The sequence below is a fragment of the Apus apus genome, chromosome 11 (genome assembly GCF_020740795.1).
Source record: "Apus apus isolate bApuApu2 chromosome 11, bApuApu2.pri.cur, whole genome shotgun sequence".
Taxonomy (NCBI): Eukaryota; Metazoa; Chordata; class Aves; order Apodiformes; family Apodidae; genus Apus; species Apus apus.
Genome location: NC_067292.1, coordinates 7629922 through 7655215, shown reverse-complemented (window position 1 = coordinate 7655215; position 25294 = coordinate 7629922). Strand labels below are relative to the sequence as shown.

The 25294-nt window shown below is 35.9% G+C and overlaps 1 protein-coding gene across 3 annotated transcripts in view; it reads left to right on the top strand.

Moving 5' to 3' along the window:
- The window catches only part of CDH8 (cadherin 8), a 145466-nt gene that overhangs the window by 51301 nt on the left and 68871 nt on the right, over window positions 1-25294 (top strand). For all 3 annotated transcript variants that reach the window (XM_051629598.1, XM_051629597.1, XM_051629599.1), the window contains 2 exons: window positions 4487-4781; window positions 17882-18001. In XM_051629598.1, the coding sequence (XP_051485558.1) occupies window positions 4487-4781; window positions 17882-18001 (415 nt within the window). The remainder of the gene's footprint in view (window positions 1-4486; window positions 4782-17881; window positions 18002-25294) is intronic.

The following is a 25294-nucleotide window of genomic DNA, read 5'->3' as shown; positions in this document are numbered from 1 at the left end:
CAGGTAGCTTAGAACAGATGAGATAGTTTCCATCTGCAGAAGAGACTTGTAAGTTTCACTCTGTACTCAGAATTGCAAAAGAACTTCATAGACCTACCTTGGACCTTCTCCAGCCTTTGTCCATACATAAAGTCCTTGGCTGCATACATAGTTTTGAACCAAGTATATGTTAAGAAAATGTGGTTAAAAATATGATCAACAAGTATCTATGAAATAGGATAATTTAATATCAGTAATAAGCTCATGTTGTGTTTTACTGTGCCCTTGTAGCCAAGAAGGCCAATGGCATCCTGGGGTGTATTAGAAAGGGTGTGGTTAGTGGGTCAAGGGAGGTTCTCCTCCCCCTCTATTCTGCCTTGCTGAGGCTGCATCTGGAGTATTGTGTCCAGTTCTGGGCCCCTCAGTTCAAGAAGGACAGGGTACTGCCTGAAAGAGTCCAGTGCAGAGCCACAAAGATGATTAAGGGAGTGGAACATCTCCCTTATGAGGAAAGGCTGAGGGATCTGGGTCTCTTTAGCTTGGAGAAGAGGAGACTGAGGAGCGACCTCATCAATATTTACAAATACATTAAGGTCGAGTGTCTGGAGGACGGAGCCAGGCTTTTTTCAGTGATTTCTAGTGATAGGACAAGGGGCAATGGGTGCAAACTGGAACACAGGAGGTTCCCTGTGAACCTCAGGAAAAAATTCTTTACTGTGAGAGTGACAGAGCACTGGGACAGGCTGCCCAGAGAGGCTGTGGAGTCTCCTTCACTGGAGACATTCAAAACCAGCCTGGACACGTTCCTGTCTGATGTGCTCTAGGTGATCCTGCTCTGGCAGGGGGGTTGGACTAGATGATCTTTTGAGGTCCCTTCCAACCCCTAAGATTCTGTAATTCTGTGATACTGCAGAGTAGTACTTCTATATCTACAGAGTATAGATGCTCTTTGAATAAGTTTAATCTCTGCAGTTTCTCTTGCATTGGTTGTAATTATGCGTGTTTGTAATGTATGTATATGGGAGACTATAACTATGTTATATTTGAATAGTGTGTTGACAATGCTTTTAGATATGCATTCATTATTAGTGAAAATAACGTTAGATTTGTGGCAGGACACTGCATGTGCTGTTACCATCGATACTGGCTTCATTGATTATCATCTGTATTATAACATAGAATGGCAAAGGAATTCATAAAGATTAGGAACTGTGGTGCTCATAGGGTTCATTCTGAATGCCATTCATTATTTAGGACCAGACCTGTGCTGAGGCTTCATGGGAGCAATTAGTAGGGTATTCATACAGGGCATCTACATCACCGTTAAAACTAGGAGAGGATAAAAGACCTCTCCTGTTGCCATAAATCCAGACACAAATTGGGTGATGGGATTGCATCTGCTACTTTAAGAGAGAGAAATATTTGCATCACAAGCCGGACAGTGATGGAGGAAGAAGATTTCACTTCCTTTGAAGCCATTAACTAAATCTCACATAAAAGGAGTGCATTTGAGTCACTCTCAACATGATTAAGTTTTCCAGTAAACATGCTTTTCAGTTTGTTTTGGAATGCTGTCTAGTAGTGGGACATAGGCTATCAATGTCTCCTTTTTTCAATAGAAATTATTGTTACATTTCTCTGTATTGCTCTGTAAAACATAAGGTCAGCCTTCAAGCACAAACACAACAAATAAAGCTACAAGTTTGGAAAGCAGTTTCACATGTGCAACATTTGTGAGGATTTCTCACCAGAAACCAATACTCATTTATCATATTCAGTATCTCTATCAGTCACCTAGACCCTATACAATTATGTGTTTAATGATCTGTTACCTTCACATGAACACAGCTTGCTGAAGCTTGGCTATTGCTGCAAATTATCATTCACATCTGGTAAAAGAGAGGAAATATTACTTGGAAAAAAGAGTATGCTTTCTGCCTTGGAATTTTACTTCAGTTCTGTGATTTAAGGAGATGATGATGCTTGAATTCTATATCCAAGCAATGAAATTGTTTTGGAAAAATTACTCTTCTGTAGTAATTTATTGCTTCTTTCTTTTTATTAAGAACAACCAAAAAAATTGCTATCATTTTCCACCATTGATCTTTGGTTAAAAAAACTGATCTGCTAATCAGACTTAATTTCAACTCTTAAGATTATAAGATACTTCTAACTCTTCCACTCTTTTGTTTAATGTTTAGTCCTTCATTTTGTAGTATTTCAAAGAACAGTATCTATTTCGTCCTTTTGATACAAAGGTCTTGAAAGTATTAGAGGAAGCAATTCATATTAATCATAGATTTAAGTATTTATTTAGTTTTCATTTTAACTCTTGGTATCTTACTAGCATGGCAAAGTTTTTATAGCTCTACTTCATTTTTCCAGAACTAACTTAGGAACCATAACTTCTTTTGGTTAATAATTTATACTGGAGATTATACCAACAGTCTCAGGGGTCAAACAGATGCCTAAAGTATAAACAGTTGGTTTAAAACACAGATTCTGCATTGATCTTGACAGGCTCTGGGACCCTGAAAATATTATTTTAAGCCACTGACACCTAAATTGAGTGTCCTCCTGTTCATAATGACAATAAACTTAAAGATTAAAAAAAAGGTGTGTTGACATGTCATCCTGAGCAGACACAACTGCAGTCCAACCAATGGGAGAGTGATGTTAAATTGAGATAATGTACATTATGCTGATTGTTCTCATGTAAAAGCTGATTACAAGTACAAAAAGAAAACCAGACTGGGTTTTTGAAAAAAGGACTCAGTTGTCACTTGATGTCTATATGTATGTTCTTGTGGGGTGGGAAGGAAGGGGGAACTGGAGTGAGTCATTCTTATTGACAGACAGTTAAAGTGCATCTAAGAAAATTGTTAGAACAATGGTGTGGTAATAATGTGCTGCCCAGCAAAACCCAGAAGATGAAGCTACCCTTTTGGAGTTCTGCTGTTATTGCAGAGCAGAGAGTACACTGGTGGCCTAGGATTCTGTATGTATAATAAATCAGATCAACCGGAAAATCAGACATGACTGCCATTCTTCGCTGTGCTCATTGCAACAGTTTGAGATTCCTTTTTGAAAGGTGCTGCTAACAAGTTTTCTAAGCACTTATTCCTGAGCAGCAAATTTGCAGATATGTAACCAATTATATACTGAAGAACCTGCAGAGCCTACTGGTGGTATGACATAAAAATCTACTTGTGGCTTGGCTGTGGCTAGTGTTGCAAGGCTTTTTTCCCACAGCTATTTTAATATTCTAGTATAGGCTCTTAAATCAAATTACTATGCTGCCCAGCCCTAGTAACCACTATCAATTGAAGAGTAAAATGCATAACTAGCAATCATTTATTTTTAACTGTCTCCAAAAAAATTAGCGAACTGGAACAAGTCTAGTAGTAGTGGTTCTAAGTCATGTTGCAATTATCCTAAACAGCTTGTACGTATTTTCTTCAGACTGTCATTTGTGAGGCAGAGATAAATAGTAATTGCAAGTTACTTTTTTACTGACTTGTTATTGTTCATCTTGAGTGTGTTAGATTTAATAGTAAATAGAATTTTAAACACCGTTACTGTATATTCAAGTTACCAACCTGTGTTTTAGAATGTGTTTACACTAATACATATGGTCCACCAATTGGTGCGCTCACCCTTGCAAGTTAAAAATTATTGGAGATAATCTGATATTTAGTACTTGGCTCTGAGCCTACGAAAAATTCAGTGGAAGTCCTTTGGTTGTCTCCATTGTTCTTCAGTTTGGGCTCTTAATTAACAGAAAAATTCAAAGTAAAGAAGAAAACCTGTTTTTCCATACTGTTTCTTATTTTTTGAAAAACCAAGTACAACCTAAACATGATTTTTTTTCTAATGGAACATTGAGGAGAATAGGAAGATGTGTGTAAGGATTCTTTTTATGTTTCTGGAAACTTGCTTAAACAAAGCCTTTTTCAGGGGAAGTGCTTGTAGAATTAAACCCCTAGAACTTTCTTAAGTTCTGCTAACATCTGCGTTATGATACGGTTCTGAATTTCTGTGACTGTTGTCTGTTACGACATTGAAATAAATGCCAGTGTTTAGGCATTTTCAGTCAGCTTAAAATAAGCTGTAACAACAACTAAAAATACTAAACTAGATTAATATATGTATTACTGTTAATCCTTTATTCAACCTTTGATCTAATAGGTTAAGGACATTTTCTTCTTGTTCATTTCGGCTGATAATAGTCCTGAAGACATTTACATTTTAGAACAGGGATTTAAAATATATATAACAGCTGCTTTTTAAAGAGAAAGTCTAATTATGCCTATGATTACATTCACTTTTGATTAGTATGCATACAAATCCCTACTCTACTCGTGTATTCAAGCTGAGATATGGATCACTGGTGCTAAGATTAAACTACAAAAGAATAGCTTGACAAAATGTATGGTTAAACCAATGCAAAAAAAATTCTCGGTGTAATTTCAGTCTCTAAAATGCTTTTTGTTTTTTGTACTTTTAGTTACATACAGACCTTGATCCTGGCAGTAGCAAAATCAAGTACATTCTGTCAGGAGATGGAGCTGGAACAATCTTTGTGATCAATGACAAGACTGGAGACATTCATGCAATGAAAAGGCTTGACCGTGAAGAAAAAGCTGAATACACTCTTACAGCTCAAGCAGTTGACAGGGACACAAATAAACCTCTGGAGCCTCCTTCAGAATTCATTATTAAGGTTCAAGACATCAATGACAATGCCCCAGAATTTGTTGATGGTCCATATCATGCTACGGTTCCAGAAATGTCTGTTGTAGGTATGTATGTCTAAACATCTACCAACTTTGACTGCTCACAGTTTAAACTATGCTAATATGCCATGGAGTTGTCGATGAATAGTAAGATATTTTTTATGTTGTTAGCATTAATTTGCATATTTTCAAATCTCTTCTTGGCCAAAGCTTTCGACTGCAGCACAACAGTAGAATCCCTTAGTAGTAAGAAAATGACTAACAGATGTATTAATGTGTCTTTCTTTGTCCAACAACATTTTAATGGTTTAAGTTTATATTCCCCTTATGATGCTGTGGAGTATTCTTAGTGAGAAGTATTTATCAAGATTTGTTCCAACATGACATTTTAATCCTATTGATGTTTTGTTGATGTTTATTTATCTGTGTATTTTCATACACAGATATAGTACTTGCAGTATGTTGATACATACTTATTTGTTTTCCTCTAAGTGCAACTGTAATCAGCCAAAAATATTGAAATGAAAGATGCTGTGTCTGGGAATTGATGGTTACACTCTAGAGTGGACTCAACCAATTAGGCATAGGATTTGTGCAGAAGTTAGAAGGGGGAAACAGAGAAAGCTGTGGAAAAAGATGATGAAAAGAATTAACAGTGTGAAAGGGGAGAAAAAGTAGGAGTAGGAAATAATCTTAATACATTTATTCATTTTGTCATATTAGTGTGAATCTGTTTCCCCTTGAATTCATATATTAGGTTTTTGTGTTTTGGTTTGGTTTGGTTTTTTTTGCATAGTTTGTTCTGTATTTGAAAATGTGTAAGCAGGTTCTTAGAGGTACATATTTACATACTCGGGTCCTCAGTCTCTACTGAAACATACATAACGGATGCAGGTGATCTTTAGCTGTCATTAAAGCAAAAGGGAAGTAGACTCATGAAACCAAAAGAGTCAATTTCAGAGTAATATAAGAATTCAGTATAAGCAAAAGACATAAAAATCTGACCATAAAACAAAGAGTAAATTCTGATGTTTTCTAGGATTAGGTTGAGGATAATGTGCTTCTCAGAAATTTGTCTACATGTTTCAAAACAAAATAATTGAAGGATTGCCAAGACACTTTGTAAAATAAAGCAGCAACCTATTAAAAAAATTCCATAAAGCCTATTCTGTCTTATTTAAAAAGAGGAGGAATGTCAGGAGCCAGAACCATCATCTCTCTCACATTCAGTACAATGAGTCGCACCAGGTCATTTTCAAATCTAAGCATGGTGTTTTGACTGTATAGTGATACCTGAGGCTTCATTTTTTTAATCAACAATTCTCTAAGAGATTTTAATATATTGATTGCATTGAATTGCTTGTGCTGAAACCAATATGGGAATTTTTAAGTCTGTGTGAGTTCTTTTAACAAAACATAGATTTAATTTTTTTAAGTTACATTTAATTATACAGCAGCACAATCATAATGTAGACCTGCTTTTGGAAGATACTTTTGCCAAGCTCTAAGCAAAAAAATGGCTTAATTAAAAAAAATACATTAAAAAAAGATAAAAGGAGAAAGTAGGAGAAGGAGGAAAGGAAATGGGAGACAATCCTTATATGAGTGGGACTTGCTTTATTCTAGGAAAAAAGGGTTACTGTTTCATCTGTTTCCCCTGGCATGGTAGGGAAAAGAGAAACAGTTCTTCTTGCCTGCATCTGCAATCATGTAGTTCCACATTTTTATGTATTCTTAGGCTACACGGAAGAGTTTGGTCCAAAAAGAGTTCATTCTAACAATACAAATATAGGTAGAAATTAACTATAAATTCTCTCAGAGTTCTACCATTTATTACTGAAACTATGAACGTTATACACATTTATCCCTTATGATCCCTGAACCTTGCATGTTTTTTTATGTGACATTCCTAGGGGTGCAGGTTTTCAAAGCTTTTTCTCTTAAGAAGCACAAACATACACTCCTGTTCTTTTGTTGAAAAGTAAAACCTACTTCTTCGCTGCCAGTTCAAAACTCAAGAGTATGTTTACCATTGCAAAATGTAAAATCTGTGCAGCATATGGGGTCAGGTTTGTTTCTTAATCTCTAATGGAACCAAATTTCAATGCTAGGAATTTGAAGATGAGAATGTTACCCCTTCGCTAATATTGTTGTTACTATTTTTTTCTGGCTTCCTCTTTTAAAAGAGGTACACTGCTACACAGGTAGCAGTATCAAGAGCTGTACTAAAGGTGCTCCATAAATAATTTTAGCTTTCTTTAACATTAATTTAACTCCTCTATAATGTCTATAAGAAAACTGTCTCAGAGTTAAAGAAATTTGGTTTTGGAGGGGTTTTTTACCACACTAAGAGTATTTCACCTTCATTATCCACTTACTTAATTCCCCTTAAAGACATCTCCACCCACTGCTAATTTCAGCCTTGACATTTCTACAGCACTGTCATTACAGGCAATGTTCTTATTCAAGATAAAATGAAGTTCTGCTAAACCTCTTCTTTCCTCATAATGCTTATACCAATTCTGACTGCTCTGAAACAGAAGAGGGACTCATACACTATATATATACTACTTATGTAATGAGGATGCAGAACAAGGCATTTTATTTTTGGACCTCTGTAGAAAGCAATGCATAAAGTACAGATGGACTCATTAACCTTTCAATAGTCTGTACCAAAATGTTGAGTTTCTAACACAATGCAGTTTTTCTGATAGGTACATTAGATACTGATCTTATGTTCCTTGCTAGAAGAGATATATTATATGAATGTCAGTGGCATTTTCACATGACTATTTAGAAGACGAATGATTCACTGTGGGGATGTGAAAACTGCAATGTACACACAAACTTTATGTCATATAAATCAATGTGCGTGTGTGACAAGATGAGATTTCCACACATACGTGGCCACAATCCAGCCTGTTGAGTTGTCATTGCTGTTGTTGTTATTAATATTATTATTGTTTATTGATGATACCTGGAAAATCCTGCTTCCCTACTAAAACAAAAGGATTTGCAAGGCTTTCCTCCCACTGGTGCAAAGACGATTAGTATTACACTGTGTTATCTCCAGCAGGAATGATGCTCACTTTTCAGCTGTCTTCCCAGAACACACACCCACACGTGTACCAAGTGGTGGATGTCATCACTGTGTTCAGCGTTATTTTGAAATAATTTATTTCTTTCTTTGAGGAAAGAGAGGAGTTCATTTCAGAAAAATTTTTGAGAACTGAATTTTTCCTTATTTCATCCCTCTGTTCCTTTCTTTTTCTAATTAATTCCTGTAATGAACTTTCTTGTGAGAGCTAATAGTGTATAGTGAGAATATGCTCTTTGCTTAAACTGAGCACTGTAATCTTTTAATTCTGATATTAATTTTCTTAAGGAATAAAAGATCAAAAAGTGTAATCTGTGAAATGACTTTATTGTGACAGTACTGCATTTCACAAATAGGAAATAATTTAATTTTTCTGTAAATCTTTTTTAATCACTTAAATGTAAAAGGACACACTGGGAATGAAACTTAGTTAAAACCTTTTACAAAGAGATTCAGCTAAGCTTCTGGGAGGAAGAACCCAATGACTGATTTATTTCTTTCTTCCCGTTTGTCTCTGAGCTCTGTATATATGCCTGCAATGAAGATAACATAGTATGGAAATGAATGAGCAGTTGTAGAAGATCCACAAGGGTAATTGGAAATGGTCGTGTAGCTTACTTAAAGGAAAGAGGAGAAAGAAAAAAAAAACAGGGGGAGGAAAAAAAAAAAAAAGACCCATCCCGCCCTCCCATTCCAAGCTTGTTCTGTTTCTGTGTTGCCTTCTCAGCTACACGCAGGTTCATTAATTCCCTGAAAGCATGCTGCAGAGGTGATAATGGGAGCAAAAATGGATATTGTCTTCCAACCATATAGTTTCAGGAGAGGAATGAGGAGTGAAATTTCTTGAATTCATTCTTAGTGAAGCCAAGAGTGTTTAGACAGCTAGTGTCATGTTGAAAGACAGAATATGACAGAAGAAGAATGACAAGTGTGTTGGTGAAATAAAAAAGGACACAGATGGAAAAAGAACAAAAGCCATAATGGAAGAGAATTCTCTCCTAGTTTGCCTGAATTAAGGCAAATGGACAAACTTTAATAATCTCCAAATATTAAGAATTTGCCTGATAGTTGTAAAAACCCATCCCATCTTAAAATATACATACAGTGGAATATAGTCTGCCATTGCTTTAGAAACGCTTTTGCCTTTAAAACTTGAAAATATTAACAATGTGAAAACACTTAGAATGGTATTTTTGTCCTTAAATGCTGCCATCAAAACTATTTACTTGGGGAAAATTGTCTTTATTGGAAAGGAATTAGACTTTCAGTTGAGTCAAAATATCAATTTCTAATTTCAGCACAAGTACATCTACTTAGCAAGGTTTTCCTTTGGATCAAAGTTTGCCCTTAATTACACCACTGCAAATAAGAAATAATTCAATAATTGTTTTTTGTGTTCGTTGGTTTTTGTGTTGTTGTTGTTTTTTTTTTCAAAAGCAGAACAGAGTTATTTAGTATAGCTATGTATAGTAGAAGAGCACTGCATGTATGGTAGCTTTCCTTTCCATTTCTCCCAAAGATATTAGTCCCCTTCCAGTTACAAATTGTTTCCGAGAGGACAAAATCTGCTAAATATAAAATCGCCGTGCAGTGTCTGATATGAAAAGTGATAAAATAACTTGATAAATTAGAAAGTTGCGATAAAAACCTGAACTGAAATGTTATCAAGATCAACCACACTGTCTTACTGGGTTTTTCCCTATGTATTCATTGATTTTTAAGGCACTGAGCGTGACTGTTAAATCAATGATAGTTTGTCACAAAATTGTAGAGTAAAAGGACTACATTACTGGGGTCAACTACAAATTAGCCCAAAGGGTAAATGCAAAGGCAGTGCAAAAGCAAAGGAAAACACCAGCAGATGTAGAGTACGGCAACAATGTAACAGCTGTTAGAAAATGTGTATCTTCATGTTTTCTTGCTCCTTTCCTTGTTTATCTTGTGCGTAATCAAATTCACGCTCTGGTATTGAAGAGCATTTTACATGAGAGGTTTATTTAGTGGGTGTGCATGTATTGAAAATTTTCTGTGCATTGTGTGTGAGACTGAGACACGGCTCCAAAAGCAAAGTCATAAGTAACCCTAAATAATTTTTTAGTGTATATTCAAAACCAAGACAGTCTTCTCCTTAATTTATCTTGTTATTGAGTCCTTAAAAACATATTTATGAGTATGGGCTTTTATTTTTGTACTTTCCATTTCTCATGAGGTCTGATTGAAAATTTTATTCTCTTTTTATAGTTGTTGTTAAATGACCATTATGAACTCAAGGACCATGGTTAAAGTTCTGATGTTACTCTTCCAGTATTCATAATCATGCTTCTCTAGTTCTATGTAACCTACAAGAGTCTGTCCTGCTGTCATATTTCTCGTTGATTCTTGTCTTGTAGTCACAAACATCTTGTTCTTGTTGCAGATATTCTGCTTCTGAAATTCTTTTTGGTTGCTTTCATTTGTACATGTCACACACATTGTCATGTTTCTGTTGTGTGACTATATGAAAATAAGTCTTTGACTCAGGTTTCTGTTACATTTGCTTTTGGTTACAAGTTTAAATCTACTGTTAGCAAGGGTTTTTTCACGATTGTCTCAAATTTCAAAATTTGAAGAAAAATGAATTTAAAACAGTGCTAGGGTTTTTGTTTTGCTGCCCTTGAAAGCATGCCATATTTTATTCCAAACCAGCTATGCTTGTGACATGAGCCCATTTGCTGGCCAGTGGATGATGCCTAAGTGGAACACAGACAGATGAGAGGAAATAAGAGTATAGATTTCTACCAGACTGAGGCTCTATGAAATATTCCAGAACTTGACTGGAACATATCCTCTCTTTTTTCAATTGTGGGAAATGTAGGCAAGTTCTAACCACCAGGTAAAAGGTTCTAGGTCAGAAAATCAGATTCAGTCTGGTGATGTTTTCATGGAAACTTTTATTAGTATAACATATATCACTTATATATGACACAAAAGGTTTAGCTTTAGAGTGCTGTGGGACAATACTCCCCATACTCTGTTAATTCAGATGGCCTGTGCTAGACATCTCTTTGATGGACACACTTGGCATTTGGAAAAATGAGATTCAGATCCAATGTAGAATCGATTTTTTTTTTCTGGCACTGGTCATCCCCCACCCTGCCCCAAACTGGTACATCTGTCTTTGTTTAGTTACAGAATCTGCAGCACTTAGTGTTTCTTCATGAATACAGATCAGCCATTGCCTGTGGAGCTCGTGTCAATATGGCTTTCTCATGAATCAGCCAACAGAGTACTGCTGGGCAGCTGATTCAACTCTGCCCTTTCCCTAGGGCCCAGCAGGTCTCTGCTGCCATATGCTTGCTCCACAGTGGCCTGAGGGGGCAATATTTCAGAATCTGCTTTTGCAACCTGGATTACAGTTGCTAGCCCTATAGGCGTCACTCTGCCAAACAAAGCAGGCAGAGTATCAAAGCTGCAAGATTATACCAGCCATTTTCTGTTTTCACACCAGAAAGTTATGAATTAAAGAATTTCTGCAGTAAACAGCCAGGGCTATCTTATTATTTATTTCTATTTTTATACAATACACCTGAGCATAACCTGAAACTTCCATTGAAATCACCAAGCTTTACAGTACTTTTTTTCCTGCTTGGAAATATAGTGTACAGTGATCATCCAATTTTACTGTCTTTGCCTGGGGACCTCGCAGAGTGAATGCTGATGAAATAGTCAATTGATTAGAGACAAGCAGTCTTTCAAAAAGTCATGAGCAAAAAGAAAAGCTATTTCCCACATCTCTCACAAATATCAATTAATATTCCATAGTGAGGGTGATATCTGAAGGGAGAATAAAAAAATAACATGAAAAGAAAACATAATTCTTTAAGCCAAACATAAAATATCTTTTACCCCTCTACTGTTGTCTGGGATGCTACAGGCTGTGTTCTAATCCTAACAAACAGCCACCCAGGGGAGTTCATAAAGGAATACCTGCAGGCTCTGTAATGGCACCATCTTATAAGTTGTAGCAAGAAAGAACTGCCAACCTTAAAACTGGAAAGGCAGTGTCCTTTCTTATTAGATTCACACCAGGTAAATCCAAGCAGTAGGTAACATCAGCAAGAGTAATTGTTAACTATCTTTATCACTAGATCTGAATATGAATTTCTGATGTAGAATATCAGATCCAAAGAAGCAGCATCAGAGTTCTAAAACAATTAGTTTATGCAGAAAAAAATGTAAAATATGCAGCTTATTATATTTCACAGCCATGCTTCCTACAGTCCTCATTATACAGCTGTAAAATGCTGAAGGCTGCCAGCTTGCTCCATTGTCTGTGATCTATACAGAAGGTATTTTTCTCCTATGCATAGCAAGCACCTTTCACACTTCTGCAGTTACACATTTGCATACAATATGTTTTCCCCATTTCCTTCACATGATAAAAGTTCTTAAAATGACACATGAGCAATCTAAAAACATTGTTCTGTTAAACGTGTCATGATGCTCAGTAGTTCAGAGATTATAACTCATACACATACTGCATGATACTAACCTTTTTTCAGGATTTCATTAACTTTCTAAACTATGTACTCTAAAAATGCATCAAGAAATGTGTAACATTTGGAAGAAACAGCTTGGATTCTTCTGCTGCTTATGGAACTAAACCTGACTTAAGTTTATCACAGATGTATGAAAAGATTATTTTTCTGTTCGTAACAGGGAAGAGTTCACATAGGAATTCATATATATTTGGAAAATAATGTAAATTAAACCAAAAGTCTGGCAAGATTTGTACTTGTCCTGTATGTTGGTGTGCCAATTTACATGCTTGAAGTTCCTAGGCTGGTTTGGCCTCTTCTGAGTATGTACACATAAAAGAGTAGACAAGTGATTGTAATTTGGGCATTCATATTAGCTGGCTAATTTAACTCAGATTCCCCTGTGGACAACCAAGAAAGAAGAATCTCATGAGAGGAAAATTCTGCCTTCCTCCATTGGACAGAGCAGAAAGCTAGTGCAACCAGATATCTAATTTAGCCAGCTGAGCCTGAAACGGAGTTGTACGAATAACCCTCTTTTCCTTCATCCTTGCCTTAATCATCATAAACAAGATCATGACAGCATCACGGTATTTCACTGCTTAGAGTCAAATAAATTACAGCTGGGAAAGACAAATCACCCTGTTGGTTAATCTTCCTGTCCTTCTAGGATTTTCCCTTAGAATACATTATCTAGCATCCTGTGCAACAGAGTGAACTCTTCAGTAAGGAGGATTGTTATTTCCCTTGGGGAGCTATTCCTCCTTGTACAATTTCTCATTGTAAGGAAGCTTTTGTTATTTTTCTCTTTGCAGAAGATTAAGTGAATTATCTTGTATCTATCTATGTATTTATATGGTTCTCATCACCCACATATCAGTATTACATCTGTAAAGTACACAAATATTTTTTTGTTTCTCCCTCTAGGAGTGGCTGTATACAAGATTCTACTGTAGGTGTAGCAGAACACATTCTGGCCTTCCTGTCTCTAGTATGTCAAGCATAAATTGCCCATTTTACCTTTAGCGGACCATTCTGGCCCGTATCTCTACCCCTTACTGCTGCTTAGAATATAATCTTCCACCTCCATTAATTTTTCCTCACTGAAAGGTGTCCACTGGCCACTTAAAAAGTAAATTCATTTTTGTTTTTCACATACGCTCCTTCAAGTGTGGGAAGTTCTCCTAAAAACCCCACACATGACCTCTGTCATCTGTTCTGAAAGCAGTTCTTAAAACTCTTCCATGATGCCTGTGCACTGCAGGCCCTGGGGCGTAGGTGTGCTAACCTGCCACCAAGCAGGTCAGTGTCTCTGTGTGCTGAGAGCATTGCTTCCCTGGGTGATGCACATCCTCTTGTCACCTCTTTGTCTCTCTTCAGCTGTCTGTCTGCATTTGTCCTTCCAGGCACCTCGCTCTGGAAGTCTTTGGGAACAGGACTCTCTTGCATCTGATCGACATATTGGGCTCTTTGAGCTTTGACAATAAAGTGGCTATTAATAATAAAGATGCATACAGGTACTGATGTAGAAGGTGGGAGTGAAATAAAATACGATCTGCAAAAGAACCCTAAAACACTGATATAACATACATTTGGTTAGTGAATTATCTAATTCATAGCTTTTGTGTTTAGAAATTGTCTCATATAGTATAATATAGGATGACAAGGCTTAAAACAACGTTTTTGTATTTAAAAAATCAACAACAGTGAAAAACAAATAAGAGTAAGTTTCTTCAGCTTTGAGGCAGTAATAATTTACATGTCAAGAAGTTATACAGGTTTTTATGAGATTATTGCTGTTTTATTCAATAAAAGTTGTTGCCATGACAACAGCTGTCATGCTACCTGTGAGATTATAGCGAAGAAGGACAGAGAAGAAAAGGCTTCATTTTGGAAAGAATGCTTATCTGACCTGCTGAATACAAGCTTTGCTTTGACCACTACTGCCTGCACAGCTACTATCAGCCAAACTCAAACTCTAGCTAGAGATTTTGAAGCAGAGTGATCCTCTTAGTAAAACAAAGCAGCTAGTAAATAATGGTAGGTCTTTTTCATTCAAATTTACTCTTAATGCCCTGTCAGATTGTTAATCAGATTTTGCGAATGAAACGGACATTTCAGCTTGTCAAGATTTGGGAAGAATAGGCGAGAAAGATTGAAGGAGACCAAAAAGGGCATCAGAAAATAAATAAATTAAAAAAAAAAACAGAAGTCCCTGTGAAAACGTGAAAACATGGTCCCACTAGGTTACATTATGGTCACATTTTGTATTTTTACCAGCCATTACAATCTTTCAACAAAATGGTTCCTTGATTGAATATGGATTAATGTAAATTTCTAGCACCAACTGTGCGTTACCTCCTGTAAAACATACAAGTTTGATTTTTTTTTTCACTCCTCACATTTCACTGCCACACCAAAAAATGTGCTTTCCTGCTCCCTGTGGCATTGTATGCGTTTTTCTTTCTGACTAATGTGCAGAATCTGTACCATGACTTGCACATAAAAACACAGCCAAAACTACAGAAGAGCAGTAGCTGGGCAAACACATCTTATTTTTATGAAGGTTTTACATCTCAGTTTGCCAGGAAACACAGGCTTTCTTTCCTAGCCATATAAAAGTACTTTATTATTAATGGCATCTCTGATTGCTTGCCTGTTGCAAAGAGAAACTATGAAACCTGGCACTAACAGAGTAAAACCATCAGTGATGGTTAATGGCTAGATCACATTAGAGGTGTTCATTAATTCAAATCTGTAGAATCTCTTTACTGTCCATATTTAATCTCAGGGTCATTAGCATTGCAAAAGTGTACCTCAGAAAAAAATGCAGAAAGATTTTTAACTGAACATCTTAAAATTTGCCTCCTCTATCGAAAAAATGGTTTTGTTTTACATAAGGCAGTATTAGGTACATAAAGAAAAAAAGAAACAGCGGTTATGTTGTTGAGCCAGATTATATAAAACTGCTGTATTATTGTAATTAGGACAACAGTGACTTCAACTCTAATAGTGGCTTTCTTGTAAATATGGCACCATTTCAAATTTTTAATCTCTAGCTAAATGAGTTTGTTGTAGCATTGACAAGGAAACAAACAAAAGCCAAATGCAGTAAAAATTAAACACAAACAGAAACCTTAGCTGTTTATTTGCTGGGTAGAACCCAGAATGTTATTTTTAAAAGAGCACTTAATAAATGCTTTTCCCTGCATTCTTACTGCTTTTTCAGGAATCTGTCAATTCTCCAAATCTTTTGTTCGTACTTAGTTGAAAAGGGTTCTGTTGCCTGTTGGGAGTGGGGTAAGTTGCTGCTCTTTCTGGACCCTTAGCATCTTACAGTGGAACCCCAGAGCAGCAGTGATGTAGCAACATCCTCTGCAGCTGCAGAGGGAAAAGGGTTTGCTCCTTATTGCCAGTGTTGCGTCTTCCACACCTGCAGAAGATTTGATTAAAAGCATAAAACAAAAAAAAAATCAAATTCAAGGTGATAAAATTTCAGCTATGTAAAACCTGAACTAATTTCAATAGTGGAAGTAATTTTTTTTTAACTTCTGTTTCATGATTGCTTACATCTTGCACAAACAGTTTGCATCAATAAGATGGTTAGGAGCAAATTACTGAATTTGACAAACCTCAGAACTGTGTATAATGCTCGGAAATGAAGTGCTGAGAGTCAGAGGTTGGCAGTGTAAGAAATTGATTTCTGGGAGTTAGGCGAGTGTTTTATTTTTCCATTCCATTCGTTAGTTTTATTATGTGATATTATAGTCACACTTCAAGTGACCTGTAAGGGAAAGAAAAAGAAAGGTATGCGAATCCACCCCTGCTTTTGTGTATATAAACAGTTAATGGGAATACTGACTATTTATATATATATATATTTAATGTATGTATAAACTCCAGATAAAATTGGGGCCTTGATAAGTGATTAAATAATTTTATATCACAAGAAAAAATCTAGAGGGTTGAGTATCAGGATTGGAAGCAATGTTAGACACTGATTGCCTCTTTTTATTAAGGCATATTCAACTATAATGTTTAATGAACATTTGGGATAAAAGATGTCTTTATCAAAGCATCAGCATTCCCATTTAAGTTTTGAAATCTTGAAATAAATATCTATACAAGTTGTCAGGAATTCTCAAGTGAAATAAGAAAAGAATAGACGTTTTATATCAAATCTTTCTAAACAGGCAATATAATTATTTCTGAAGTCCTTTGAAATGAGAACCAGCTAGGCAAATCAAATGCAATCTCTAAGAAGTCAACAGTTTCACTTCTTTATTTTCCTTGGTGTATAAAGTATATAATGGAAACAAAATGGAATGGCCTAGATTAAATATTCTTACAAAAAAATTCACTGTGCTGTGATGAGCTTTATCTATACCATTGTATGATGTTCTGCACAACCTTCTTCTGTCTTAGGTTACAAAACAAAAGTTTTACGATAGCAGCACAGAAACCTAGTATATCAACTGCTACTTCAGTTTGAGTGCAGTTGGAGAAGGCACTGATCTCTGTTCACACTTGGTATCACACATGGGACTGCAGCTGTGAACTGCAGGAATGTCCTGTTGGGATGGTGGGGCTGTAGCCTGAGTTCTGCAAGGGGAGATGTACAGCTTGGCTTTCTGTAGGAACAAAACAGAGAACTTGTAACTGGTGTGTGAGTTTCAGAACAGGGGTTATTTTTGTGGGTGCTATAGTTCTCTTCCTTTCTGAGCATTAGAAGCATAACTCAGCCCTTAATGTCTCTACTCTTTCTTTCTCTCCCTCTGTAGATACTGTCTTTATTGTTAGCCTAATAATGTCATTATTATATCTTGAAGTCATCAGAAAAAAAGTCTCTGCTCCAAGCTTAGTGTAACCAACTGAATTTCATTCAATTTTTGCATCTTAGGAAAGCTCAGTGTTGCCTAAGGGCAATTTCCTTAATTTTTTTCTTCTATTTTTTTGTCAGAGCTTGGAATTTACAACTCTGGCTAGACAATGGACCCCTCAGTGACAGAGTCTAATTTCAGAGACAATTGATGTCCTAGCTATGTCACTGTGGCCACATCAAACCATTTTTATGGCTACAAGCCAAGAGAAGAAAAAAATAATCCTTTATATTATTGTTTTTCTGTGCAGTCTCTGTGACATGGCAAGGTTTTTTCAAATGGGATTTTGCAAATCTTAAATGCAACATATTATATTGTATTATTAACCTTGTATTTCATATCGCTTTGATATGATTCCTTTGCAAATGCTTGAAGTCTACACAGATCTATCAGGTTGCTTTAAATGCATTCTACAAAGAAACCTTAAATAATACAGCTACTAAAAAGATTTTTCTTTTACCTAAAAATTCAGTCTGCTGGCGTATATCACCTTGAAGGAGAACGTTTTATGTTCCACAAATAATATTTTAAGTTGTTACTGATGTTTTTTCTTTTCTTATTATTATCCTCAACTCACAAAGGAAGAAAAATTGTTTAAAGTTATTTTTTGAGTAACTTCTGCAAATTTCAATAAGAGTGTAACTATTCATTATATATATTCTTTTTATTTAGGCACCTTTGTTACTAAAGTAACAGCTACAGATGCAGATGATCCAGTTTATGGAAATAGTGCCAAGCTGGTTTATAGCATTCTGGAAGGACAGCCTTACTTTTCTATTGAGCCACATACAGGTACGTGAGTGAATATGAATCACTGGGTTGTATTTGCACAAGTGACCATGCCTCTTTACTTATTTCATATAATACACTTAAACTGGGAGCAGAAGTAGATGTCTGCCAGTATTATCCAGTTGTAACACGTCTCACTGGTATTCCATCAGTCTGATTATGGGAAAAAACAATGCAATATCTGTATGCATGATAATGTAAGTAATGGTAGTGCTAATGTTACAGAAATTACTGAAGTAAAACTGAAGGTAATAGAAGTGCTGTGTGACTTATAACTGATAGGGGATTGAAAGACTTGGCCTGGGGAATCTAATGAGCATGATGTAATTTTCAGTATGAGACTACAGTATTTCCAGTTAGGTAAAGTACAGTTTAGCTTGGGCATTTTGGTGAATATATTGTGTGTTTTCATTAAAAATTGTTTTTCTTTCTTGATTGGATCAATCAGGGGAACGAATGAGTACGATACTGAGTGTTGGTATGAAGTTTCATTAGCATGCATTTAGGATGGCTTATTTCTCTGTGGTTTTAAAGTCTTGAAAGTCATCTGACAGAACTGCCAATAAATCCATTCCCTCTTACTTTCTTTATAACTGTTGTAGTTATATCAAATTTACTTAGTTATGTCTGGGAAGGTTTTTTTAAAAGTGATTTTACAGTATTTCTTATATTCTTTCACTGGTTACTAGAAGCTGTACTCTTCTAAGGAGAAGGAAACTATAACTCATTTTAAAACATACAAAAAAAGCCCAACTGAACTTGTATGACCGTAAAGACGTAAAGCAGGAGTAAAAATTATTGTCCTCGTGCAGATTAAAAAATTATTAAATAAATGCTAGGAAAAAATATCAAAGGATGCTTTTAATGGATCAGTGTGCTCGGTTTTCTAACCAACATTCAACAGAGTACTTTTAGCCTCTTTTAAGTCCAGAAGTTCTTTAGCTCTTTCTGGTGAAGTTGCATGGGATAAATTATTTCCCTTTCCTAGAATTGCCCTAATTTCCAGGAACTTTAGTTAAATAGTATTGTTTGATAAACATTAATCGATTCATTGATTAATCCATTAAAGTATGTTATTCTGGTTGAAGGACAACTATCCTAAATGTGAAAACAGTATCTGGAATGTGGTTCAGAATTCTATTTTATGTTGCAAGTGAAGTATGGTTCTGCTAGAATAGCTCAAGCACAGCACAATGGAAAAGCAGTAGCTTGTTGCAAAAATCCGTGTGTCAAGAGAGCGTTATTAGTCAAGGCCTTTAGTTGATGCTGGCTTATTTGTCACAAGTGGTCTAGAAATACAGCTGTGAGGACACCTCTGACCATCAGGTATCAGAATTTATTATCTATTTTTCTGTAATATTACAAATTATTGCATTCAGTAATGCCTGCTGTTTTCTGTCTTATTTAGAGAGGGATTAGCTGTAGGCTCTTGCTCAGTTTCTACTAGGAAAAGATAGTGCTCTAGCACGGAAACACTTCAGCTTTCACAGAGGAGCTGAGAAGTGTATTCTCCACCTACACAGAAGATTTTTCACTTCTTTCACACAAAAGTAGCCTGAAAGAAATATTCCAAATATTAAAAAAATATTTATTTTTACTCAGGTTTATTATTTGTATTGCATTAAAGCCTTATGTTTAATCCAATGAAGTAACTATTCATCACCTAGGGAAGTGATTTCCATTACCCTGAAAGCTGGAGAAAACTCTAAAGCTTTTTGGTGAACCTGAAAATAATGATTTTTCTCCTCTTTTACTAGCATTAAACTCCCCCTCCTACCTTCATTTCTAGTTACAAATATTCCTTTGAGTAGCAGTTCAGTTACCATGAAAATGCCATGTTAGTTTCTAAAGGCAATTTAATCATAAAGAATTCAGCTGTGGCTTTGCCACAGTCCCTGAGTAAGTAGCTTCATATTGTGGAGTTGCTCCTGAATGAATAATTTGTTTCAAATTCTCTATTTTTCTGGAACTGTGGAGGACATCAATTGTGTTCTTCTCTAAACTATTACAACTGAATGACTGTATTTACTGAGGCTGTCCTGTTTCATCTGTAGTGTAACTATCATACTACTCATACAGCTATCCACCAAATAGTTTGTTAAATCCAGACAGAGGGAGCATTATTTCTGCAATGTTAGATGAACCTTTCCATTTGTTGTAATGTTTTAAAATTTGCAAAACTTGTTCTTGTGTCTAAGATTTGTCTTCATTCAGTTAGAGGAATCTTAGCTATACTAGATGTTAAATTGTATAGAGCTCTCCAGCATTGGTTTAGGATATATAAACAATAAATACGCATAAAAGTCTAGGCATTAAACAAACAAGGTGCAGGTAGTGATGTAGAAACCTCAGCTGCATATTATACAGGGTGAGAAAGATTGCTTCAAAACCCAGTAGTCTTATAGTTGTGGTTCTTTTCAAGAGAAGTGTTTATTTCACAAAACATAAGGACCTACGCAACAGACTTTCTTGGTAATACCAGAATTTTAGAGCAAGGGTACTATAATATTTATTGTATACCAGAGAGAGTTTTATGCAGTTACATGCAGTCTCAGAATGCCAATAGTATTATCCAAAATAGCTACAATTTTGCAGTAGCTTGTGGCACTATATCTTTAACATTTTAGAGGTAGTGGTGCATAAAACATGCACACTAGTTCAGCAGCTGTATCATTTGGGCAATGGTGCTGTTATTGTGGACAGATAGAGTGGAAGGTGCATTTTAACAAAAAGAAAATGTCCAAAGCAAATAGATATGGATGTTTGATTGTTTCCTTATATATATCCATCCTTAGCAATGTGAACCAACACAACTAACATTTGTTTACCCTTAGTAACTAGGCCAGGAAAACACATTATCTTACACATCTATACGTATTACTCAGGGACCTCAGTGAAAGTTTTTATGTGGGAAGATGTTTGGTTACTATTGTGACAAATTAAAGCAGGACAGCCAAGAAAATTTGTGTCTTATCCAAAATAATTAAAACCTAGAGGTGATCCTCCAAGAGTGGTAGATACTTTAGGGTTAAGGGGTTGTTTGGGTTGGGGTTTTTTTTGGGTGGTGGTGGTGGGCGTAGATGTGGATCTCTGTGGTTACGTTTCATTAAAGCCCCAGCTAAGTTAAAAGTCTTTACAATTCATTTGAAACAGAATTGTTTCTGAACACAGATATTTTGTCCAGAATCGGGTCTTTCTCAAAATAGAATCAGTTTTAAGAAATGAACTATGTTAAGGAGTCTGCTTCAAAATGTAAATATTTTGTGTCATTCATGGGAGTGTATCAAATGTTATCACAATATAGCTCCTTAAAGCTGACCTACTTACTATTTTGCTAGATGACTGGCATTTCATTAGCTTTTTTTGTTAGAAATTAAGACTAGATTGAGATCTGTGCAGGTACCAGTGCCAGGGCAGCCATAGATAGGCTGTACTGCCGATGTTTTTTGTCATTGCCTGACTCAGATAAATGATTGTCTGACCTTGCTGTTTTAATAGTTGTGAGAACTGCCCGTCAGGAATAATCCCAGTCATACCTCTTGAGTCCTCTCCCTTCTGTAGTACTCTGAACTACAGAACAAGAAGAGGGAGCAAAGGTGTAGGATATGACTTCAAGCCTATGGTAGAAAGGGTCGCTATATCTGAGGGTAAATGTGAGGAAAGCAGTTGCTTACTCTTCTGCTTATTTGTTCCTACTAACTTGTCATTAGCTAGGTGTAGCCCTTATCTGAATCACACCTTTGGTTGAAACTCTGAACTTACTCTCAACCTCCTTGCTGAAGCAATTCTATAGTGCTGGGTGCACAGAAATAAGTACTTGTAAGTGACCCATAAAACAATAATTTTCCATTACCTTACATGAAAAATGCATATACTTCTGTAGTTCTAGTTCACAAGTTCTTCAGTATGAGTTATAGACACATGAAATAAGGTAATTCAGAAGTTATTTTTCATTCAGTGCTCTGAATATGGCTCAGGGTAAATGCTTTTTTGATGGCTTGTTCTGAATATTTTTCACATTTCACAGGTGAAATTTAATATGACTATGGGTTTGTTAGATAGAGAATAAACATAAAAAATACATTACAAAGTTACAGATTCAGATTTTCTATGGGAGGCTAAACTTACAATGTGATTACACCAGATTAGTAACAAAACTCACAGTGGCCTAAAATATATTTCATAAATCATTATTTTTACATCTGAGTAACTGGCATCAGGTTTCCTGACTAGTGTGCATTACTTGTAAAGGTATACAAGTTGTGTGTATTATCTGATAATCCAACTGATGACAATCAAAATGCTGAAGGAGGTTCCTCAAGACTGCTAAAAGTAGCTAAAGTACACTTCTCACTTTTAAGCTTTTCCAGTTATATTAAAAGATGACTGTCATATTTAAAATAAGGTTATCATAATGGAAGCTAATATGAAGTGACACTGTGTTCTGCAATATAGGAATGGCAGAGAAAATACATTTTCAGCTGTGTCTGACTTACTTACATTTCACATGAACTTAAATAATTTCACTCCTACACGTACCTGAAATGTCAGTACAGGAACAAGGCAAATTACAGCAAACACCTTACTGCACTGGAAAACACATTGTGCTGTTCAGGCATAAACCTTTACCTTATGTGAATAAGAATAGATTTTAAACACTGGCACCTTGGATATGGTCATTTAGTACAAAGCCAAAGTTCAGGTCAGCAAAGCTGAAATGACTATATGAGTAAGGAGCCCTAGAAAGAGAAAGTCTTTCCTAATAGAGTGTGGATATTTCTTTGGAGAGTGAATCATTGCTTTTTGCTATTTTTTTTTTTGCTTTTATTTTTTTCCCCTGTACCCAGCTTTAACTTTCAGGTGAGAGTTCACATGCTTTAATCAAGAGAGCTTTTAATGATTTAGTATATGGCCCTCTCTCGACCACAGTGTGTTGAACCCTGTGGTTCTGAAATCACAACATAAATGAGTAGGCCTAGGAGGAATAAAAATGGCATTCAGCAGAAGTCAGGCTTGAATCTTTTATTTTAATTTGTTGTCTTTCTTATCTTCCTCCACTTAGACCTTGAAATACAGCCCAGCAGAATAAAAACAAGTAAGGTAGTGAGAGGATAAATGACAGCAACTTTTGAGTTACAAATATTTTTGTGATGTTACAGTCTGTTTTTTCTATCTGGTTGTCAGTGTCCAGTTTATTAGTAATGGTAAGTATCAAAATTAGCACAAGCTGCCCTCAGAATCTCTCATGCAGTACTGATGAGACCCCTCATTATAGAAAAGAAAACTGAAATACTGAAGAAAGTTCAAAGCAGGGTAGCTAAGGTGAGGAGAATATTACTTATAATGAAAGATTGATTGAACTTAATTTGTATAAGCTGGATAAGAGGTGATTAAAAGAGGATATTAATTCACTGAACAAATATTTGAGAAGTGTTAATAAAAGAGAGGCACAGGGACTGTTTCTGTAGTTAGTCATAAAGTGACAAGGTAGCATTTTCAAAGTAGAGAGATGGGAAACAGTTTTAATACAGGAAGTAATCTGCAACTGTAAGGGGAAAGTAATGAGCTGGTAGGAACAGAACTAACTTGTGTTCAACAGAGCCTTTCTAAATATTCAGTTTCTAAATAGTTGAGATTTAAACCCTCATGGAATTAGCATAGAGAAAGAACTTGTTCAACATGAGATTGAACTGCTGCTTTCTAGCTCATTTTATTAGCTAGTGCTGCTGTGATATCCTTGCCAATTACTACATATTTAAAGTTAACTAAACTTTTCACTGATACAATTTAAAGAGGGATGGGTAGACGTTGTTCTGTTTTAGCAAGTGAGGTGCAGAAATTCCTTTCTTAGAGGAGAAGCAGCATGCAGAAGGTAGGTCCATGCAGTCCATTTCCAAGGTAGCAGAATCAGCTCCAGCACATGCAAGGATTTATGGAATTTGCACTTGGTAGCTTCTGTACAACACTTTCAGCTCTGTCATCAGCAATTGATGCACTTAGGGTGCAATGCTAAAAACAGAGTATATTTTCAAACTTGTATAAGCCTTTTCTTGTCTTTGTGTACTAAGTATACTGTGCAACCCTAGGAGCTGCATTAAGGTGTTTGCACAGGGATTCTTTGGTGATTCTGAGTTGTCTTGGTGACAGCCCATTAGGAAAGAGAGTTGTACTGACAAGCCACTAGTGCAGCAGACCCGAGGGTCAGTCCTACAGTTCTTGCTTTTTAGTTAGAAGAATAAAGTGCAACTATTACGGGTAAGGAATGTGGGATAGGGTAGCAGCAAGACATGTCTTTTCTGATTAATAAAGGAAGTATAAAGTCACTGCTGAGACATTTGAAAGCAGTAAGAATGGTCTATAGTTGGTACAGATAAGTGGCTTAAGATCAAGACAGATTGGCATTTTAAAAAACATGATTTCTGCTTCTGAAGTTTATCTAATAAGAGTAGTGCCAATAAGCTGATACCACACAATTCTTGTATTTCAGAGCAAAAGCTATGTGGTTCTAGAAAGCTAGTTACTGAACTACTTAACTTAGCACTTTCCTCAGGCTGAGGAGGAAAACAGGCTATGTATCTAAATAATGTGCTTCAAGAGGCTGAATTACAGAGAGGAATTTCAACTACACAGCTAGTTTTGGAAAGCATCTGAAAAAGAATGCAAGGCTACTTTCTGTAAAATGTCTAACATAATTATAGGTACTAGAAGATGATCACAAATAAAATCCTAAGGAAATAAGGTCATAAACACAGTACAGAATGTTTCTTTACTGCATTCTTTCTCAGCTGGTGAGAGGGCGATCATTTCACTGCCAGTGAAACATGGTCCCAGGGAAAAGGGTATGGTTGGTAAGTAGAGATGATAGCTTTTTACCTATACTATAAAACCCAGAGATGAGTTCATCTGAATTAAAAAAGCACCATTATTATAGGTGTTATCCAGCCATATAATATAGAATATTCTTCAAGCAGAATACATATAGTAAAAGATAGCTAGTACTAACTTACACACAATGGCAAACTAGCAGATCTGCTTTAGAATGAAAGCAAGATCAGAAAACATAGAAGCAATATGGGCTCAAAAACAAAATAAGTTGCACAACAGGTAAGAGAATTAATAAAGTGATATTTGACATTCATCTCACTCTTTAACATAAAGGCAAGCGGTGCCATTTTCCCCATACAATTTTAAAAAAGAAGCATGCCCATAAAATGTCCACTGTTCCTTCTCTTCTAAAAATATAAAAATGGCACAAAATCACTTCACATAAAATGGTTCCTCACCCACTGTTTGTCT